Below are 22,291 nucleotides of genomic sequence, written 5' to 3'. Positions count from 1 at the left end.
GCCCTCTCACCATGGCTTCCATGCGTGCCCGCCGTTCCTCCTCCTCTTTCCTCCTCCTCATGGCCTCCAGGTCCTGCCGGGCCTCTGAGAAGGCCTGCAGGAAGGTGTCGAAGATTCCAAAGAATTCGTCTGGCTGCATCTTGCTGTCCTGCTCCCCAAAGTGCATCAGGGCCTTGGAGAACTGTTAGGGGGCAAGAGGTGGTGAGAGTCTGCCCCTGCCCCCAAGCACGGTGGGTTCAGCCCCTGTGGTGAGCTGGGTTCCAGTCAGGGCAGAGCCCAGTCCAAGGGGAGCAGGGCTGGAGGAGAGCGGGGGATGCCTGCTAGCACCAGGGCAGGGATAAGGCTGAAGAAAAAGCTTGAGGCAGACACCAAGGGGAGGTGGGGGATCCAAACCATCTGACAGAGGCTGCCCAGAGCTACCATGGGGTCTGTTATTGGTGTAGGTATGGGTCAGGAGCTGCAGACCTTGGGAAGTACTTCTTGAGGTCACACACTCAAAACGACCCAGAGTTCATATAGTTATTGGACTAATTTAATTCCTCTATTTCCTCAGTTTCCTCAGCTGTAAAATGGCGACAATAGACTCTACCTCATCATGTTGTGAGGGTGAAGTGAGTTACTAGACATAAAGCATTAGCTCTATTTATAGGTGTCAGGCACTGTTCCAACATTTATTGACAGCCACCACCTCTAATTCAAGCCAGGGTGTGCAGCCTGGACCAGCAGGGGCATCTCAGACCTCCTGAATGAGGAGGCCTACCAGTGGGGTCCATGGGGATGTTAGTGTGAGAAGCCAGGAAGAGGCAATAACAACTGTGACCAAAACTGAGCTCTGGAGTCTGGATTCTAACTCAGGTCTGTCCAACACAGCTGGGAAACCCTGGGCGAGTTTCTTAACCTCTCCAGATCTCAGTGTACATACTTGTACAATGGGGTAGTAACCTTTTAAGAAGCCCATACTAAAAGGATTATGACCTTTGCAACAGACTTGCTATTGCTTTTCTTAAGGGAGTGAGGAAATTACTTTTCCTCAAAGCTCAGTGACTCTGGGTTTGTCCCTCTGGGCCACCCAACACAGGAATGGGTGAAGGAGCCTTTTCTACGTAAAAAAAGAGGGATAGGGTTAGGATGGGGACCAGACTGGGAGCTTGGGCCACACTTACCTTGTCCCTGGCCTCATTCAGCTGGTCTTCCAGCTCTGAGAAGCTAAAGCTGGAGACAGTGATGAAGTCACTCATGACAGGGACAAACTTGTCATTTGGTTCCCGTGCCTGGCGCTTCTGGTATTCCAGCTCCTGAGGAGGGAGAGTGATGTGCTGGTTAGAGGGGCACCAGCACAGAAGTCAGGAACTCTGAGGGTCACCCCCATCTCCCACCCTTCCTGCCTAGTCTCACACAATTCTGAGGGCGGCAAAGATTGTGAGAGCTATCCCTCGTGCACCACTGCTATCTTTCTTTCTCTCGATCCTTGCTTCCCAGCGTGGTCTGGGATGTCTGAAGTAATACAGACTCTCAGGGAATGAGAATCTGCATGTTAACAAGACCTCTAGGTAATGCATGGGCCGATTCAAGTGTGAGATGTCTTTCTAAATCTCCTAGCTGATACGGATGCTGCTGGTCATGGGCCCTGCTGTGAGTAGCACTTTTAAGGGCTATAAATTGGAAATTGACCCCACCCCCACCATAGTGGCAATGAATATTTCTTTCTCTTACTTACCTTCATTCTCTAATTCATTGTCCCCTTACCAGCCTACCACCCCCTTCCCCCAGTAAAAATGGAAACATTCTCAAGTTCCCAAATGTTGAAGAAAAACGATTGGGGCCATTGCCATATGGGACTAGCCTAGCCTCAGGCCAGAGACCATATCATCTGAGAAGCCATCAGAGCAGGACTGGTGAAGACGAGACTCCTGGGCGCAGCCCCTGGGTCCTCTACTGACCCAAGGAGAAGAGGCATCTGGCAGGAATTTCTGGAGATAGCTGTGCCCGGTGTCACACACTATGGGCTACCTGTGCCGGCTGGCTTCTGAGAGATGCAGAAACTCTTTCCTACCGACTTGAATTAGACTTAGGCATGGGGCCAACTTACGATTCATTCTCCACCAGTGTCCAACAGACATGCTGGACAGTGACCCGGCTAGTCTCAGATGGCCCCTCCGTGAGATTCTAAATTTAAGTCCTAAATAATCCAGTCATCCTTTCCTGAGGGCTAGCTCTGTTGCTGCCTATTAATTGGTCAAATGATAGGTCCCCAGATAGTAGGCCTCCAGATGGAAAACACTGTCTGATGCATGTCTGTGTCCCAGAGCTCCTGGTGGGGGTGCCAGAGTCACTGGCACAGGGTCTGGCCTTCAGCACAGACAGAAAGCAACCCCGCAAACCCAGGCAGGCATAGATGGTGTACTCACCACCTCAACTGCTCGGAGGCCCCTCCTGAGGTTGCCCACCTCCTTCTCCAGCTCTGCCAGGCTGCAGGGAGACACACAGGAAGGGAGAATTGCTGAGCATGGTTCAGACAGATGGCAGTGCAAAGCACAATGGCCTTGGAGTCAGTGGACCCATGCTCTAGGCCTGCTGCATCACCTCCCCTCTGTGTTCTGTCTGTGCTTCTATAAAATAATAGGATTGAAATTTAGGTTCTGAAGATCCTTCCAGATCAGAAATGTTATGTTGAATATTAGCTTTCTAACACATGGCTTCTGACTTGAATTCTTTTTAATACCAGTAGGTAAGGGCGCCTGGGTGGCTCGGTGGGTTAAGCCTCTGCCTTCGGCTCAGGTCGAGATCCCAGGGTCCTGGGATTGAGCCCCACATTGGGCTCTCTGCTCAGCAGGAAGCCTGCTTCCCTTTCTCTCTCTCTCTGCCTGCCTCTCTGCCTACTTGTGATCTCTCTCTCTGTCAAACAAATAAATAAAAAAAATCTTTAAAAAAAAATACCAATAGGTAATACTTAAAACTCTTAACATGTTGTCCTGTGTGCAGTAAACATTTGTTGCATATTAACTATTTTCCACTGTATTTCTGCTTCTGTTAGAAATGCTTCTATCAGCCTATATCTCTTCAGGTCTGACTTCTTGCCTGTAGGAGATATCATTGGTGCTACATCCATATCTCCCTGGACCATCCATTGTAGTGTACAATCCTGACTTCTAATGATACAAGCACTTTCTCTGGATCCCAGAGTTCCCTTTGCCTGTACCTATAGCCAGAGTCATGCCCTGCCCAGAGACGTTCAGCTAATGACTGTCAGGAGATGGGCTATGATATCCTAGTTCCCTCACCTCTCGGATGGGGTAAGTTGAGTAAGTGTCCTATGTTGTCTCACAGACTTCCATGAAGGGAGGTTCCAGGGGTAGCTGGCTTAATAATACTTTGTTATTAAGTGAGCCACCCCTGGCTCACTTCCCCACTGTTTCCTAGGAATATCTCTGAAATAAGAATTTGAGAGCAAGTAGCCAGTCTTCATTTGGTTCATCTAAAGGCAGACGCTGAGACAGTGCCCATCCCTAGTCATCCCACAATAGCAATGAAAGGAAATTTAGACAAGAGTGCTATGATCACAGGGGAAAGAAGGGTCCCTCACTTGACTTTGGCGGCTTCTGGAAGATGCTGTAGCTCTGAGGGCATGTTCAGGATGTCAGGGAAGTGCTTCTCCAGGATCATGATCAGGTAATGGAGCAGAGAGATATTTCTGTGGATGAAAGGTCAGGGATAAAGGAATGAAGGCCAGGAAGAAACGAGCGGGAGGGGTCAGGGGAAAAGGCAAGGAGTTTGAGTCAGAAATGGGAGGAGGAGGGAAGAGGCCAGGGTGGGGTGAGATGGAAGATAAGGCAGCAGACAAGATCCCACCTGTCAATGCTGGACTTGGTATCTGCAATCTTGTTGAGGCTGGCCACCCGGAACCCATAGGCTCCCCCACGCTGCCCTTTGTTCATGAAGTTGCCAATGGCCAAGACGACCTCAAGCATCTGCCTTAGACGCTTGCTGCGGATCAGCTCCTGGGAGGCCAGCAGGATGGCTAGGAGAGGAGGGACAGGTCATAGCCCTACAGAAACTGGGCCAGGGCAGCTGGTCCCCTTGAACACCAGGATGATGCCACCACACAGTTCAGTCTTCAACTTTCAGAGGGGCAGACTATACCCACACCTCAACAGACTGATCTACTTCATACCTGCCCACTTCCAAGGGAAGCAGGTAAATTGGCCAAAAGCCAATTTAACAAATAACTCATTCTCAGAATGTGCCAATTCTTCTTAATATATTTAAGAATATCTTTTCTTACATATATCCAAAGATGATTAGTAGTTCTTTCTATGGATATATACAAGGATATAATGCTTTTACTTTTTTAAACTTAGTGATTAAAATTTTAAATTTCAACATTTTACATAGTATGGGACTGTTTCTGCCTCTTTTAAAATGCTGTTTAACTTTTTTTTTAAAGAAAAAAATCCCTGTCAATTAAATTATCACGTCACTAATATAATATTTCCATTTTTTGTTCTATAAGATAAGGGTATGCCTTGCAGTTAATGCTATCTTTGATTTAAGAGTTTACTTGACATCTTGTTGAACATCATTTAAATTTTTCCCCAACTTTTAGGAATTTTAACAATTTCTCCCCAATGCCTTAAATGATACATTTGCTAGAAATATGATTTAAGGTTAACAGTAACTGAAACTTCAGTATTTCATTCGAGGATGGATGCGCTGGCCCATTCTCAGCTATTGTGTACTAATGGGATACAAATCCTACAGTGAAATTTTGGCTACTACTTATGGAATATGCTTTCTGATTATTAAGCGTGGTGATAAGAACACCAAACCATCCCATGAATTTTAGCTTATGCCAAACTGAACATTCTTTAAGATGCTGCTATGGATCTAAAATGAGAACCATCTGACCCAAAGTTTGCAGAAATCCTCAAAAGCAGTTAAAAGTAAGTAATTGGGGGAGGGGGGAAAGGCTGTAATGTAGAGATCATCAGGACCTCTCAGCTTGTACCTACTTCAGCCTCAGCTGTCCTTCCAGGACACTCTCTGTGCAGAAAGTCCCAGGAACACCCTGGCCTGCAACCACTTGAGCTCCAGCGACCCCACCAGGGTGTCCTCAGCCCTCACCAGCCACAGGGAAGGGAAAGTCACCAGATACACATAGCCTACACGGGGGATAACCATACACAAGGCCATTCCTTCAAGTTTTAGAGAATTAGCTGTTCTGCCTAATCACAGAAATAAAGACTAAAAGTTAAGAAAAAGGGGAGTCAGAGGAATATGCTCCAAACAAAACAAAACCTCAGGAAAAGAACAAAATGAAATGGAGATAGCACTATTCCTGATAAAGTTAACAAATAGAAAATATGAAAAAAATTCAGAATTAAAGAACATAAATGAAAAATACACTAGAAGGAATCAACAGATTAGCAGATGAAGAAGAGATCAGCAATCTAGAAGACAGAGTAATGGAAAACAACCAAGCTGGGTAACAAAAAGAAACATGTTTTAAACGAGGACAGGTTAAGGGATCTCTTGGACAACATCGAGTGAACAAGTATTCATATTGGATCCCAGAAAAAGAGCAAAAGGGACAGAAAAGTCACTTGAAGAAATAATAGCCAAAACTTCCTTAACCTGGAGACATCCAGGTTCAGAAAGCACAGAGAGTTCCAAATAAGATGAACCCAAAGAGGTCTACACCAGGACACATAAGAACTAAAAATCCAAAGATTAAAGAGAATTTAATAGAGAATTTAAAAGCAGCAAAACAGAAGGGAAGTTACATACAAGGGAAACCCCCATAAGCTGATTTTTCAGCAGTGACTTTGCAGGTGAGGAGGGAGTGGCAGGATATATTCAAAGTGCTGAAAGGGAAAAATCTATAACCAAGACTACTTTACCCGATGAGATTATCACTCAGGATTGAAGGAGAGAGAAAAGATTTTCCCAGGCAAAAAAAAAAAAAAAAATTAAAGATGTTCATCACCCCAAACCATCCTTACAAGAAATGGTAAAGGGACTTCTTTAAGTGGAAAAGAAAGGGCCATAACTAGAAGTTTATATATATATATATAAATTATACATTATATAACTATATAATATATAATTCATATTCGTATACATATATACGAATAAAAAGATGTAAAATATGATACCATATACATAAAATGTGGAGGAGGGAGTAAAAAATCATTTTAGAATGTTTTCAAACTTAAGTGACCATCAAGTTAATATATATTGCTATATACTTGGGATGTTATATGAACCTCATGACAACCACAAATGCAAAATCTGTAATAGATACACAGAAAAAAATAAAGATAAAGAGTCACACTAAAGGAAGTCACTAATCGCAAGAAAAGAAGAAAGAAACAGAAGAGCTACAAAAACAACCAGAAAACAAATAATGAAATGGCAATAAATATATAACTTCTGATAATTTCTTTAAATGCAAATGGTCTAAACTCTAGAGTGCATGATGGATTAAGAAAAATTCCTCTATATGTTGCCTATGAGAGATTCACGTCAGACACAAGACATACAGACTAAAAGTGAAAGGATCGAAAAAAAGATATTCCATGAAACAGAAAAAAAAAAAAAAAAAAAAAGGAGCCAGGGTAGTAATACTTACACAAAATGACTTTAAGTCAAAGACTGCAATAAGAGACAAATAAGGGCATTACATAATGATAAAGGGGTCAACATAACAAGAGGGTGTAACGATTGTAAGTATCTATGCACCCAACATTGAAGCACCTAAACACATAAAGCAAATATTAACAGACATAAAGGTAGAAATTGACAATAATAATAGCAGAGACTTTAATATTCCACTTACATCAACAGATAGATAATCCAGGCAGAAAAGTCAATAAGGAAATAGTGTTGCTCGGTGACACATCAAACTAGATGGACTTAGATATACACGGAACATTCCATCCCAAAATGAGAGAATACACTTTACAAGTGCACAAAGAACATTTTCCAGGATAGATCACGTGTTACACCACAAAATAGTCTTAATAAATTCAAGATTGAAATCATATCATGCATCTTTTCTGAACACAGTGGTAAGGAATTAGAAATCAATCACAAGAAAAAACTGGAAAAATACAAACATATGGAAGCTAACAACATGTACTAAATAGCCAATGGGTCAATAAGAAGTGACAGGAAATCAAGAAATACAAGGAGAGAAGTGAAAATGAAACCACACTTATCTAAAATCTTTGGTACTCAGCAAAAGCAGTTCAAAAAGGGAAATTTATAGCAGTACAGGTCCACTTCAAATTTAAAAAAAAAAAAATCTCAATCTAACCTTATACCTAAAAGACCTAGAAAAAGAAAAATCCAAGGCGAATAGAAGGAAGGAAATAAAAGAGCAGAAATAAATTAAATAGAGCCTTTTAAAAAAGTGAAAAAGATCAATGAAACCAAGAGCTGGGTTTTTGAAAAGACAGGCGTAAGGGATAAGCCTTTAGTCCTATTCATCAAGGAATAAAGGACACAAATGAAAAAAATCAGAAATGAAAAAAGTGACAACTGACACCACAGAAATACCAAGGATTATGAGAGTACTATGAAAAATTATATGCCAACAAACTGAACAACCTAAAAGAAATGGATAAAGCCCTAAGAACATATAATCTTCCAAAATTGAATCAGAAGGAAATAGAAAATCTGAACAGACCAACTACTAGTAACAAAATTGAATAAGTAATCCAAAAACTCCCCAAAAAACAAAAGTCCAGGAGCAGACTGATTCACAGGTAAATTCTACTAACCATTTAAAGAAGGGTTAACACCTATTCTCAAGCTCTTTCAAAAAAAAAAAATGAAGAGGGAGGAAATCTTCCAAATACATTCTATGAAGACAGCATCACCCAGATACCAAAAGCAGACAAAGACACTACAAAAAACAAAACAAAACAAAACACCAAAAACAAAAAAAGCCATGAAACAAAAACCCCTATAGGCCAATATCCCTGATGAACATAGATGTAAAAATCCTCAACAAAGTATCAACAAACTGCTTTCAACAATACACTTAAGGAAATCATTCGCGAGCAAGTGGGTATCATTCCAGGGATTCAAGGATGGTTCAGTACTTAAAAAATCAACATGATACATCACATAAACAAGAGAAAGGATAAAAAAAACATATGTTCATTTAAGCAGATGCAGAAAAATCATTTGACAAAATTCAACATCTGTTCATGATAAAAATTCTCAAAGTAGTTAGAGGGAACATGTCTCAACATAATAAAGATTATATATGAAAGACCCACAACTACCATCAAACTTTATGGTGAAAAATAAAGTTTTTCCTTTAAGATCAGGAATAAGACAAGGATGTCTACTCTCACCACTTTTATATAACATTGTAATGGAAGTCCTAGCCACAGCAACCAGACAAGAAATAAGAGGTATTCAAACTGATAAAAAGTTAAACTATCACAACTTACAGAAGACATGATACTGTATGGAGAAAACCCTAAAGACTCAATTAAAAATCTATTGGAATAAATGAATTCAGTAAAGTAGCAGGATTCAAAATTAGTACAAAGATTTTGGTTGCATCTCTATACACTGATGATGAAGCAGAAAGAGAAATTAATAAAATAATTCCATTTATAATTGTATCAAAAAGACCTGGAATAAACTAATGAGATAAAAGGCCTGTATTCTGAAAACTATAAGACACTGCTGAAAGATTGAGAAAAACTAAAATAACAATGACAATAAGAATCATATGTCTTTGGTTATTCATCTTTTAACAAAAAAACATTTTCAATTTTAAATGTAAAAACAAATAAAACAAGTGGAAAGATATTCCACACTTGTGGATTGAAAGAATTAGTATTATTAAAATGTCTGTAATACCCAAAGCAATTGACAAATTCAATGCAATCTCTATCAAAGTACCAATAGCATTTTTCACAGAACTAGAACAACAACAACAACAACAACAACAAAAAACCCTAAAATTTGTACCATACCATAAAAGACTCTAAGGAGCTAAAACAGTCTTGAGAAAGAAGAACATAGATGGAAGTATCACAACTACAGATCTCAAAATAACCTACAAAGCTGTAGTGATCAAAGCAGTATGAAACTGGCACAAAAATAGACACATAGGTCAATAGAATAGTATAGAGAACCCAGAAATAAACCCACAATTAAATGGTCACTATGACAGGGGCACCTGGGTGGCTCAGTGGGTTAAGCCGCTGCCTTCGGCTCAGGTCATGATCTCAGGGTCCTGGGATCGAGTCCCATGTCGGGCTCTCTGCTCAGCAGGGAGCCTGCTTCCCTCTCTCCCTCTCTCTGCCTGCCTCTCTGTCTACTGTGATCTCTCTCTGTCAAATAAATAAACAAAATCTTTAAAAATAAAAATAAAAATAAATGGTCACTATGACAAAGGAGACAATAACTTTCAATGTGGGAAAAGATTACAAATGATGCTGGGGAAAATGGACCACTTCACAAAAATACATAGTACACAAAATAAACTCAAAATGGATTAAAGACCTAAATGTGAGACCTGAAACCATAAAAGTCCTAGAAAAAAACATGGTCAGTAATCTCTTTAACATTAGCCTTAGCAACAATTTCTTAGATTTGTCTCCTTAAGCAAGAGGAACAAAAGCAAAAATAAACTGTTGGGACTACACCAAAATAAAAATCTTTTGCACAGCAAAAGAAACCTTTGACAGAACAACAAGGCAACCTACTGAATGGGAGAAGATAATAGCCAGTGATATCTGATAAAGGGTTCATGTCCAAAATATATAAATAATTTATATAATTCAACATCAAAAAACAATCCAATTTAAAAATTGGCAGAGGACCTGAATAGACATTTCTCCAAAGAAGACATACAGATGGTCAACAGACACATCTGCTCAACATCACTGATCATGAAGGAAATGCATATCAAAACCACAATGAGATATCACCTTACACATGTCAGAATGGCTAAAATCAAAAAGATTATATCGACTGTTGTTAAAGATGTGGAGGAAAAGGAAATCTTGTGCACTGTGTGTGGGAATGTAAATTTGTATAGCCACTGTGGAAAACAGTATAGAGGTTCATCAAAAATTAAAAATAGAAATATTACATGATCCAATAATTTCAGTATTTACCCAAAGAAAATGTAAACAGTAATTCAAAAAGATATCTGTACCCCTATGTTTACTGCATCATTATTTATAATAGCCAAGATATGGAAGCAACCTAAGTATCCACTAATAGATGAATGGATAAAAAAAACACAGTTGTGCCAAAGCTTTTTATCAAACTAAAAATAGTCCCAATAGTCCCAATAGTCCCAATAGTTTATTTTGGCTTTTGTTCCCCCTGCCAAAGGAGACATAGCTAGGAAAATGTTGCTTAAGGCTGATTTTAAAGACATTTACTGCTTATGTTTTCTTCTAGGACTTCTATGGTTTCAGATCTCACACTTAGGTCTTTAACCCATTTTGAGTTTATTTTTGTGTATGATATAAGCAAGTTGTCCAGTTTCACTCCTTTGCACATGGCTATCTAGTTTTCCCAGCACCATTTGTTGAAGAGACTGTTTTTTTCTCATTGTATATTCTTGCCTCCCTTATAGATTAATTGACCATATAACTGGGAGTTCATTTCTGGGCTCTCTATTGTGTTCCATTGTTCTATGTGTCTATTTCCAAGCCCGTACCATATGAACAAAGAAAAAAGAGACAAAAAAACAGACTTTTAAATATAATGAACAAACTGGTGGTTTCCAGAGGGGAGGGGGATTGGGGAATGGGTGCAATAGGTGAAGGGGATTAAGAGTACATTTATTGTGATGGGCATCGAATAATGTATAGAATTGTTGAATCCCTATACTGTACACCTAAAACTGAATATAACCCTGCATGTTAATTATACTGGAATTTAAAAAAAAAGACACTGCCTTAAATATATACAATTGTGAATCTTAAGTATATAAACTTGTACATCTTAAATATATACAATTTTTGTCAATCATAGCTCAATGAAGCTGGGAGAAATTTTTCAGTACACCAACAAAGAAAGAAGATACAATGTAATATTATTCATCCATAAAAATGAATGAGATCTTACCATTTGTGACAACATGGATGGATGGATCTAGAGAGTAAAATGCTAAAGTGAAATAAGTCAGAAAGAAACACCATATGATTTTACTTATATGTGGAATCTAAAAAACAAAGTGAGGGTTGCAGAAAGGAAGTTGGGTAGAGGGATGGGGTAACTTGATGATGGACATTAAGGAGGGCATGTGATGTGATGAGCACTGGGTGTTATACACAACTAATGAATCTTTGAACATTATATAAAAAACTAATGATGAACTGTATGTTGGCTAATTGAATTTAAATTTATTTTTTTAAAGATTTTATTTATTTATTTGACAGAGATCACAAGTAGACAGGGAGGCAGGCAGAAAAAGAGAGGGGGAAGCAGGCTCCCAGCTGAGCAGAGAGCCTGAAGTGAGGTTTGAACCCAGGACCCTGAGATCATGACCTGAGCCAAAGGCAGATGCTTTAACCCACTGAGCCACCCAGGCGCCCCTGAATTTAAATTTAAATAAAGACTTAAAAAAAGAAAAATAAAAAACAAAATGAACAAACAAAAACCAGACACAGACTCATAAATACAGAGAACTAACTGATAGTTTCCAGAAGGGAGCATGTGGGGGGATGGGCAGAATGAGTGAAGGGAAGTGATAGATGCAGCCTTCCAATGATGGAATACATAAATCATGGAGATAAAATGTACAGCATGGGGAATATGGTCAATGGTATTATAATAGCCTTACATAATGTAGCTACACTTGTGGTGGACATAGCATAATATATAGACTTGTCCAATCTCTATATTGTATATTTGAAATGGATATAACATGTGTGTCAACTGTACATTATATACACATCATGAAATTAACAACAAAATAAAAGTAGAAGCTTAAACTGGAAAAAAAAAAGAAGCTATAAAAGTCAATGATAAGTTTTGTCAGTACATAGTCAGTCTATGACCTAATAGCAGAATTACTCTTGAAGGGTATTAGAGTGGTTTCTAGTCATTTTTTTTCTTAAATTACAAACAGATTGGTTAAATTAATTATGGTATTCAGACAATGGAATAAAGTGCAACACTGAAAATGAATAACTCACTGCTAGCGGTAACAATAGGGTAATTTACAAGCATAATGCTGAGCAAAAGGAACCAGCATAAAATTATCCATACTCCAGTATACAATTTATATAAAGTTTGAGACCAACAAAACCTTTAAAGAAGTTAGATCAATGGTTGCAAGGGGTAAAGTTTGAGAGGAGATATGAGGAAGGGGTGTTTAGGGGTGGCAACATTCCATTTCTTGACTTGGGTGTTGATTTCACAGGTGAGTTTACTTTATGATAATTCATCAAGTAGGACACTTGTGATTTATGTACATTTCTGTATGCATATTTGAATAAAAAGTTTACTTTTATAAGTAGTTCTTTAAAGTTTTTGGCAATTCATAGCGGTTGGGATGGTTTTTCTAAGGTTGATATGCTACTTGAGAAATTTGCAAAAGAATCCTCCTAAAAATGCTAAAATGTTGGCAAAACAGAAATTGACAAGAGTTCAAAGGAAATCAGTATAAATGGGAATACTCCCATTGCAATTGCAGACATTTTAGATAAAGTCATAAGAATAATATATTTTTGAATATATTCATAAGAATGTTTACATTTGAAACCATATTCATCTTGACTATATTCAGTAAATGTATTCAAAATGAGAATCAGTAAATTTGGTATATTCAACAATGAACAGATTCATAAGAATATATTCAAGAAAAATATGTTTCATGAATATATTCATAGAATTGGTAAATCTGTCAAATTTGGTGAATTGGCTTTTGGCAAATTGACCCAAAGGCCCTGGTGGAAATTGAGGAGGGTAAGATATCAAAAGCTCATCAGCAGCTGAGATAGGCCAAATATTAGCTTACCAAGAATATTTCCTAGAACTGGAAGGAAAAATAGGAATTCCAACTCCTGTACAATTAATTCTCTGGTCTCCACCCCTAGTTCAAGCCACTGACCTGATTCTGTAAGATACCACTTCAGCTACCTCCTTCTGACTCTCAGAGGAAGAGCCATCCAGACCTTTCTAGAACAGCTAGCAGCCATTGCTACTGCAGAGCAATTCTTACTTTCCCCAGTAGGTTATCCAAAACATGACTTGCTCTGCACAGCTTGATATTAAAGGGAGACTTTCCTGAGCTTTCATAGAGTAACACTTAGGGGGAGTTTTGGAGTGGGCTCTGAGATTATCTGAGATTCACCCTACCCAGGGGCTAGGCTACACTGGTTCCACATCTCCAAGTGGCAGTTGCTCACATTTGCTCCACTGACCCAAGACACACAAATGGTTGAGCAAATATCTTGGCTCATCCCTGCATCCAGTGTCTCAGGCCCCAAGGGCAGTCTGCAGGAGGACAAAGAAGGTTGTATGAAGGTAGGGATTCACTCATCACAGGGCAGAAGGTACTGCCAGACCTCAGACCTGCAGAGTCACAACTGTCCTCGATCCTTCTCCCTCAGAACAATCAATAATTATGATTACACCCAGCCTGCAGTTGCCTTGTGTGTGTGAATACACGTGGAGGGGGGCGGGGGCAGATTGCAGAAAATGTCTACCTCCAGCTCTGTCACACACACCCCACCCCCTACCCCCAAACCTCCCTGAAGCAACTCTAGGAAGGGCCAGTCTCTGGACTGGGCATCCCAGGGAGTGCTGGTCAGCCCTGGTGTCCAGCAGAGGGGGCCCACGCTCTGCTCCACCCCCAGCCTATCCCCCTCAGCCTCCTGGACTCAGGATCTCCTGTTCCCCTCTGCTGTCCTATCTTCCCCACAAGTGAGCCTCACAGCCTCTCCCACTTCTCTGCTCGTGGGTCTTCTTGGACCTTCGTGGACGTTCTTCCCCAAATCTTTGCCCCTCTGTCTTCTGCTGTCATCTATCAAGTACTGCAGGACAAAGAGTGGGGGATGAATTCTGAAGAACAAGATCTGGGTTCTAATTCTGGGTCCACCACTCCCTGAACATGGCCTGAGGCAGCATGACCCCATTTTAGACCTGAGAGAATGGACACACCCAGAGGGATGTTGTAAGGACCAATGAGACCACCCACGTGGAATGTTTCATGCAGTGCTTGCTACAGAGTTCTCACTGAATTACAAATTGACCATCTGGAAAAGGCCTGCATCGGAAGGGTTCCCTAACCCAGAAAACCAGATACCGCCAGGAATTACCTTGCGAATTTCCTACTTTTCTGAAAGCTCACACTTAAAAGAATGTGTCCAGAGGCCTTCTATGAACTTCGCCCCTCTCAGACAGGGTAAAGATTGATGAGCTCAACACATGCCAGGCCCTGTTCTAGGAACTTGCTATTATCATCATCTGTTCAGCATTTCTGTCCCATGCTGAGGCAAATGTCAACAGACCCCCCCCCCCCCACTTCCCAGAGAGTATCCCAGGCTGAGGCACAGGAAACATATCACATGTTTGGCACATGTGCTCATATAAACAAGTGCATATATCTATAATAATCATAGTTTCAAATTTGTCCTTGGCTTTGGTTTTTTGTGGGGAGAGGCCGGGGCGGGGATTGAGAATGAGAAAGTTTTCTTCTACCCCTGTTCATTGATTTCCACCCCTGGGCCCTCCCAGATGTCTCTCCACTCTAGGCCTCCCCACACCCTCAACCATACCTTCCACTTTGGGCTTTGCCTCAGCCAGTCGCTCCTGGAACTTCTTCTTGAAGAAAAGGGCCTGCAGTCGCTGCTGGTAGTGGTCGATCCTGTGGACAGGGCAAGCTACATTGTGAGGCCACCCCCTCCAGCCCCAGGAGCTAGCTTCAGCCCCTCCTTCATGCCTGCTGCCCTGACCTGCTCATTTCATAGAGGAAGCGGTCAGCACGGGCCATCCGCTCTATCTCATGCTTGTGCTCCTCGAGGAGGTCGATGTCACTTTTCTCTGGAATGAACTTGAGGAGCTGCAAAGAGCATCAGATGAACATCAGACAGGAAATTGGTGAGAAGCAGATATTGGGAGTTCCCTGCACAGATGCCCATACACTGACCATGCTCAAGATGGGGGCGGGGTGGTCCTTAAAAGAGGCATCTTCATGCAGTGGGTTTATGTTTCATTTGCCTAAAGGGGGCCTCAGGGCACCTGCTCTAGACTTTTCTTTTTTCATTTTTTAAAACTGGGATGCACCTTGTATATAGTAAAGTATACTGTTCTTAAGTGCACAGCTCAATGACTTTCCTTTTAAACACTTTTTTCTTTTAAAGTTTGTTGAGGTATAACTTATATAAAATGCATCCACCTTTTGTTTTCTTTAAAAAAAAAATTTTATTTGTTTATCTTAGAGAGAGAACACATGCTCACAGGCTAGGGGAGAGGCAGAGGGAGAGGAAAAGTCCCAAACAGACTCTGTGCTGAGCTCAGAGCCCCACACGGGGCTCAATCCCAGGGCCTGAGTTCATGACCTGAGCTGAAATCAAGAGTCAGATGCTTAACCAACTAAGCCCCCCAGTGCCCCAAAATGCATCCATCTTGAGCGTGCAATTCAATGAGTTTTGACAAAACCACCCAGTGAACTCCCATCCAGATTAAGATACAGATTTCCATCCCCCAGAAAGTTCTCTTGTACTTTTTCCATAAGCAACCCATCTCCCTCCCCGTTATAGCCTCCCAACTGAATTCTATCACCTTAGATTAGATTTGCCTGTTCTTAAACTTCGTATAAATGGATTCATGCTGTGTGCTTTCCCTGGTGTCTGGCTTCTTTTGCACAACATAATGTCTGAGACTCATCCATACTGTAAGTATGGGTAGTTTGCTTTTTATACATTGATGAACAGTATTCCATTGTAAGAATATACCACAATGTATTTATTCATTTTCTTACTGATGGACAGTTGGGTTGTTCCATGAATAAAACTATTACAAATATTCTTGCCTATATCTTTTATAGTCAATGTTTGTAGTCATTTCTCTGTACACTGCAGTGGGACTGCTGGGCAGGAGGGTAGGTTTAGCCTTTGTGTATGCTACCAAATTGTTTTCCAAATTTTACTCAATGAGAATTCCAGTTGCTTGATGTCCTTGCCAACACTTGGCATTGTCAGTCATTTCAATATAGTTCTTCCGGTGGGTGTGTGGTTCTGCCTTAGTGTGATTTACTATATATCTCTGATGACTAAGAGTGTCAAGCCACTTGGAAACTGTCTTTCATGAAGTACCCATTGAAGGCTTCTGATTATTTTCAGGTGGAGGTATTTGTCATTTTCTCTCCCAGATTTGTAGAGCTCTTTATTCTGAATAGGAAGTTTTTGCTACATGTACATAAAGTAAATGTCTTCTAAAGTTTGGCTTGTCTTTTCACTCTAGTAATGGTATCCTCTGATGAACAGAATTCTTCATTCTAATGAGGTCCAACTGATGGTGCTTTTGTTGGTACCTTCCAGGTTTCTCTTGAAGGACCCAATAAATAGAGGTGGAGGAGATTGGGGAAATATATGATTATGGCTCACTCTGATTTTGCCTTGAGACCCAGGGGGGAATCATAGCTTATACCTCTTGTCAAAGACCTCAATCCCCTAGAAAAGATGCAGCCTTTTCCAGCCTCCCCTCAGAAAGGCTGGTCCAGGGAGTATCTATAAACCTTTCCCCAACTCCTCATCTTCCAGTCTGATTTTTTCCTTGACCTAAGAGTTGTGGCCTCTCTGGGGACAGGGAGGGGTTCAGCTTCCCCCTAATTTCTGCTCTCATCCCTTCCCCACTAGGGACCTCACCTGCTCCAGCATGTCCTTAGCGAGGTCCTCCTGTTCATCCATCTTCAAGATGGCCTGCCGGATCTCCTCATTAGAAAGCTTCAACCTAAGGCAAAACGCTGCCCCTTAAGCAGTCTGGCTTGGCCCCTCCGCTCGGGACAAACCCCAGCCCTTCTCCTCCCCTGCATTCTCTCACTCACATGAATATGGGACTGTATCCCTTAGTGCTCCCCACTTACCTCTTCTGCAAAGCCTTCTCTAACTAAACTCATATGGTCTACTGAATGAACTCAATAATAATGAGATATTTTGATTTTTAAGGATAAACTTGAATCTGCTGTCTTGCTAGAGTCTCTGTCATAACTGATAGGAACATTTGGGAGTAAAAGGGCCATCTTTAGTGTAGACAAAGAGACAGGGCAAAAGGTTTCTGATCTTTCTTCTCCTTATGCCTAAAATATCTACTGCACCTCCACGCGAAGATGGGACTATTGACAGACCACAAAGGGGGCTGCTTCCTGCTTCCTTCATTGTCAGAGACAGAACAGCCCTCAGTCTTCTGACAGTGCCTCAGCTCCCACACAGCTGTTCCCATACATCTTGCTGTCTGGGTGAGGAAAAAGCCACCTCCCTACACACACACACACACACACACACACACACACAAACACACACAGTCCTTCCCTTTTCCCTCCAGATGCACACCACTTGGAGCCCTGGAGATACAGAACTCTCCCTCATCTTCAAGAAAGAGAAACTGAGGCCTGAGGCCTGTGGGAAGAAAGGCGCATGGATGTCCCAGAGATGGCTGGGGCAGCACTAAGAATAGTATGGGTGGCGGTGCCCTCTGACCCTGGCTCGGGGGGAGGACCCACACAGAAGCTGTGCTGTTCATGCAGATACTGCCCTGTTTGTTCTGCAGCCACGGGAAATGCTTGGGGGCTGAGATCATGCTGCTCTGTGGCCTAAGCCTAGTGGGGCCCTCCATGGGCTTAGAGCAATTCTGCTGCCAGACGATGACCAGGCTGGTCATCGTGACTGGGGCAGTTTCCTGTCTGCAGAGCCCCACACTGCTGCTGAACATAAGCTCTCAAGACAGGGTTCTAGATCGGTGGTCTCCTCCCATTCCCAGGGGACAGTGGGGGCAGGGGAAGCAGAGAGACAGCTATCACCCCATTCCTCGGCCACCCCTGTCCCCCAGGCATTCAGTTCCACTATATGTTTTTGCTCTAGCTTTCCCAGGGCTCTACTTCCTTGGAGGGATCCATCCCTCCCAATAGGGGCTGAAGAGGCAGGACAAGCACATACTTGGAGAGAAGGATGATGCAGTTCTGTGCCCTTCGGCCATCAATGACTGACAGCTCTTTGACTTTGCGGGAGGCCAGGTAGATGTCCTCTGTAGAGCCCAGCTCTTTCTGAAACCAACAAGCCAAGTAAAAAGGTTGAGGTATACATGTATGCTCCAATCCTCTCCTTGCCCACCCCCCAGGAGCCACTCCCACACCAACCAAGAGATACTCCTGGTGTGAGGGGAAGAAAGACAGGGAAAGAAAAAGACAGAAGAGAGAAAAAGGAAGGTGGTTAATAACCATCTCTACTAGGAGACATCTGGGATTTTACCATGGGCTAGAACGGACTGAGGGCAATGAAGAGCTCCCCTTTTTAAAGACCGCCCTTTCTGGACAAACTAAAGAAAGAACTATTCCAGTGGAAGGGGGGTGACTGGTCCCTATGGCTTTGAGCAATGTTATGCAATCCCCAACATTCACAGAATCAGCCCTCACTCCACCACCCTACCCAGAGAGCTTCTCCAAGCTTATTATGGGAAGTAGTTCCCAAATCCCCATCAAGCTACAGTTCCTGGATTCCTGGAGACTTCAGGCACAGCTCAATGTGCCTAGATTAGAGGGCATCCACAAGTTCAGAAGTGGGGAAACTGAGACAGAGTTCCATGAAGAATTCTCTCCACTGGGGTTCCAGCAGCAGATTCCCCAAAAATCAGACACCCTCTCTTCTCTTGGGCCCTCAAAGAGGCAGATAGGAAACTAGTTTTTACCCTGAGAGGTCCCTCCAAGCACATGCTCTATATTGCACAATGATGTGAGGCTGCCACTCACATCATTATTCTTATGAATTGTGCCCTTGGGATTATGCAGTGCCCAACCTATGCAGTCTTACAGGACGGCTTTGCCTTGGACCAGGTAGGTAAGACAACAGACCTGGAATCTTTCTCCTTACTACAGTAGACAATCACCTCCATTGCTGGTAGGGGTCTTTTTGAATTACTTCCCACCCCTACATTTCTGCTTTCTCTTTGGGAACCCTTTCCTGTGTTGCTTATAGGGATCGGTCATAAAGGTAGAAGGCAGAATGAATAAGCCCTCTCTTTTGACAAGTACAGGGCAGCAGCCCAGGACAGTGGTTAGAAGTTAGAGTGTCCAGAGCCCCAAGAGTGACTCACCTGCTGAGAAGGATTAGTTATCAGCTCCTAGGCAGGTAGCAGCCACAGCCAACAGAGAATTAAACATGCACAACATTAGCCAAGAGTTTCAGGGACCCCAGGAACAGTAGGAGAGACATGGGGATCTCTGAGCATTGACTCTGTCCAACCCATCCCAATGAGACCTGCATGGTTGGAAATGGAGACTAGGAATTACCCTGGACAGAAGGTGCTTCTAGTGGACATACACTCCCAGAGAAGCCACAAAGTGGGGAGCAGGCAGGTCCCCTGCCTGTCCTGGGCCCAGTGGGACCACCACTCCCCAGCTGGGGCAGGCCAGGCCCCCAAGCTTCCCAACACCAGGCCTTGGTTGTTATTCTTCCTTTCTTCTCTGTTGGGAAAATGCTCAGAGGGCAGAGAGCATTTCTCTGCTGCTGAATGACTTCACCTTTCTAAACAGAAGAGGAGATATAACCAGAAGGGACCAGAAGCATGCAGAAGTTGCATTCATTGAGGCAGAGGAAAGCAGGTGTCCCTGAGTTTCACCCCTTCCCTTTGTCTTTTGGTTTCCAAGGGAACTAAGGAGGCAGGGCCCACACCCAGTTCTCCCTTTTGGGCCCTAATGGAGTTGAAGTCACTAACTCAGGAGCTGCATAGGACACGGTGGGAAGACCATAGCTCATGGGACCTTTCCCTCCCCACCAAAACATGCAACCTGGGACCCAAAATAGGGAGAGGCGGCCACCAGGGACCAGGGCCACACAGCCTCTGGGATCTTTCCAGCTCTGCTGCTGTGAAGTCAGCCTGAGTCTGGGCGACCCACCAAGTGACAATAGTCTGGGTGAGCCCAGACCCTCAGTAGGGGATTAAGAAAGGAGACAGGGGACTCAACGGGACTTTCCACATTGATTTTTCTCCAGTCACTAAACCAAAAGGCCCTAAACCCAGTTTGTTCTAAACCCCATAGACCTCTTTCCCCACTGCTCCCCATCTTAGCCTCACCTTGGAGCCCAGACACTGGGTGGGCTGGCCTGGAACACTGCCCAAGAGAAAGACTCTCCAACCAGGAGGAGCTGTATGATTGACTATGCCTGATGCACCCCTTGTACATGCCCCCTCCATCCCACTTGGGAGCACCGGGGCACAGGAGCACCAAGGACTCAAGAAGAACCCCTTTCCACTCCTGTTAGACCACAGATGCTGCTGGTTGCCATGCCAGCCTGATGTGGGCAGAGGCTAAAATATGTTGCCTGGAATGAGGGTAAAGAGTCAAATACCTTGATCACTTACTTTTAACTTAAATAACAACCATCTCGCTTTTCTAGAATGCCAAGTCAGGATCAGAGCCCTGCCCCAGCTCTATCCCTTTGGCTAGGCTCCTAAGAGGAGTCTCATGTGCCCTCAGAAGGGACTGTCCACAGGTCTAAACTTGTCAGAATGCAGAGGGGGGCCCAGCCACAACAAGCAGCTGCTACTCAGGGCCCAGGAAGCCACAGACCCCACTCACAATCACCTGGGGTGTCCTCAGGGCTGGCACCCTGGGCTCAGCTGAGGGGACCAGAGAAAGTGGCACAGTGTGGAGAGGAAACAGCCCTCAGAGCTCACTCTAAAGCCTCAAGGCTGGGAATGCCCAAACTGGACTTGGCGGGGGAGGGCCCCCAGATGTGCTAGCTACAGTGCGGACTCCTCGGCCGGCCCGACTCACCTCCTGACTCACATTCATGCGAGGATGAGGAGTTAGAATCAGCACATTTGGCAATCCGCACCGCACTGCCTCAGGAGTGCCCTGCATTCTGCCACACTCCCACTCCCCCTACTGAGGTCGGAAGAGCCAGCTGACAGGCCAGCCATCTGTAAGCACAGTCTGCAGAGCAAAGCTCAGGGCTTTCCCAGCCTGCCCAGGCCCAGACCCAACCTCAACCCCACAACATGACCTGGAGCAGCTCCACCTTCCTGGAAACATGGACATCCTCAGCTAACTGACTTGCAGGGGTGCTGGTAGGCTATGGTGGAGAGAGCAGTTTGAAATTGATCATTTCTGCTAGATGTAGTCTCCAGACCCTGGGGTCAAAGAGAGAACAGGGTTCAACAGTAGTCAGGGCTGTGACTCCACCTCCAGGGCTCCAAGATGAAAGAGAAATGGACAAAATGTTATCTCATCCCTCAGTGTATAAATACACACAACTGTGTGCCGGAACTGTAATACAACAGGATATTTCCCCTGCTGCACTGCATGTCTCTAATTCCAATCCCTATGCTTAGTAAAGCATGGTACCTAATAAGGAATAAAATCATTCAGTATACATGGGAGGAAGGGAGGGAAAGAAGAAAGGTTGAGGGTTGGGTTCAAGGGGCATAGGTGAAGTCAAAACTAGAAGTCAAGACCCAAGAAGATGGGGGTGGGGAAGGGTCTTACCTGATGCCTCTGATAAGCTGAAAACATTTTTTCAAAGTCCTCTAGGTCCAGAATCCGAAATACCTGCATGTCATCAATCTCATTCCATACGGTGCCAGGGACACGTGCCTAAGATTCAGGAAGGACAAGACCCAGCGTTTGACCCAACTCCTTCACGATGGAATGGTCCAATGTCTCTCTATCTCCACCTGCTCCCAGCTGCACAAACTATAATAGGCTTTCAGACCTTTCAGACCTCTGTTCCAGGGCAGAGGCCAGAGTCAACCTCCTTGTCCTTCCTTTCTCCTGGGGCCATACAGACATGTGTTCCAGAAATCAAACAGAAGGCAGGAGTGATGGGTAGGTCAATATGAATGATGGCATGCAAACTCCTTCCAGAAAAACCAAACCAAACCAGTGCTCTTGGGGCACACTCCCTATAGGTCAGGGTTGGCTAGAGTCACTACAAGAGACAATGCCCGCACATATCTGAGATCTTCAAATCCTCAATGCGCACTAGATTTCCCATATCTGAGATGGTCATTTTCTCTCCCAGAGGGTCTTCCTCCCACTTTCCCAGATTCCCAGAAAGTGGGAACGACAAATTGTCAGAAAGTG

The 22,291-nt window shown here is 43.3% G+C and overlaps 1 protein-coding gene across 5 annotated transcripts in view; it reads right to left on the bottom strand.

Annotated features, from left to right (window-relative positions):
- Positions 1-22,291, bottom strand: part of DAAM2 (dishevelled associated activator of morphogenesis 2) — a 119,314-nt gene that overhangs the window by 3,249 nt on the left and 93,774 nt on the right. For 4 of the 5 annotated variants that reach the window (XM_082731102.1, XM_082731104.1, XM_082731105.1 and 1 more), the window contains exons 15-25: positions 21,695-21,802; positions 19,300-19,326; positions 18,147-18,253; positions 16,860-16,944; positions 14,946-15,052; positions 14,769-14,857; positions 3,850-4,018; positions 3,584-3,691; positions 2,409-2,469; positions 1,164-1,295; positions 11-181 (exon numbers count right to left, since the gene is read on the bottom strand). In XM_082731102.1, the coding sequence (XP_082587228.1) occupies positions 11-181; positions 1,164-1,295; positions 2,409-2,469; positions 3,584-3,691; positions 3,850-4,018; positions 14,769-14,857; positions 14,946-15,052; positions 16,860-16,944; positions 18,147-18,253; positions 19,300-19,326; positions 21,695-21,802 (1,164 nt within the window). The remainder of the gene's footprint in view (positions 1-10; positions 182-1,163; positions 1,296-2,408; positions 2,470-3,583; positions 3,692-3,849; positions 4,019-14,768; positions 14,858-14,945; positions 15,053-16,859; positions 16,945-18,146; positions 18,254-19,299; positions 19,327-21,694; positions 21,803-22,291) is intronic. The other variant, XM_082731106.1, reaches the window with a different exon arrangement.

The sequence above is a fragment of the Mustela nivalis genome (genome assembly GCF_964662115.1).
Source record: "Mustela nivalis genome assembly, chromosome: 5".
Classification (NCBI taxonomy): Eukaryota; Metazoa; Chordata; class Mammalia; order Carnivora; family Mustelidae; genus Mustela; species Mustela nivalis.
Note: the sequence above shows the minus strand (reverse complement) of the source record. Positions and strands in the feature narration are given on the sequence as shown.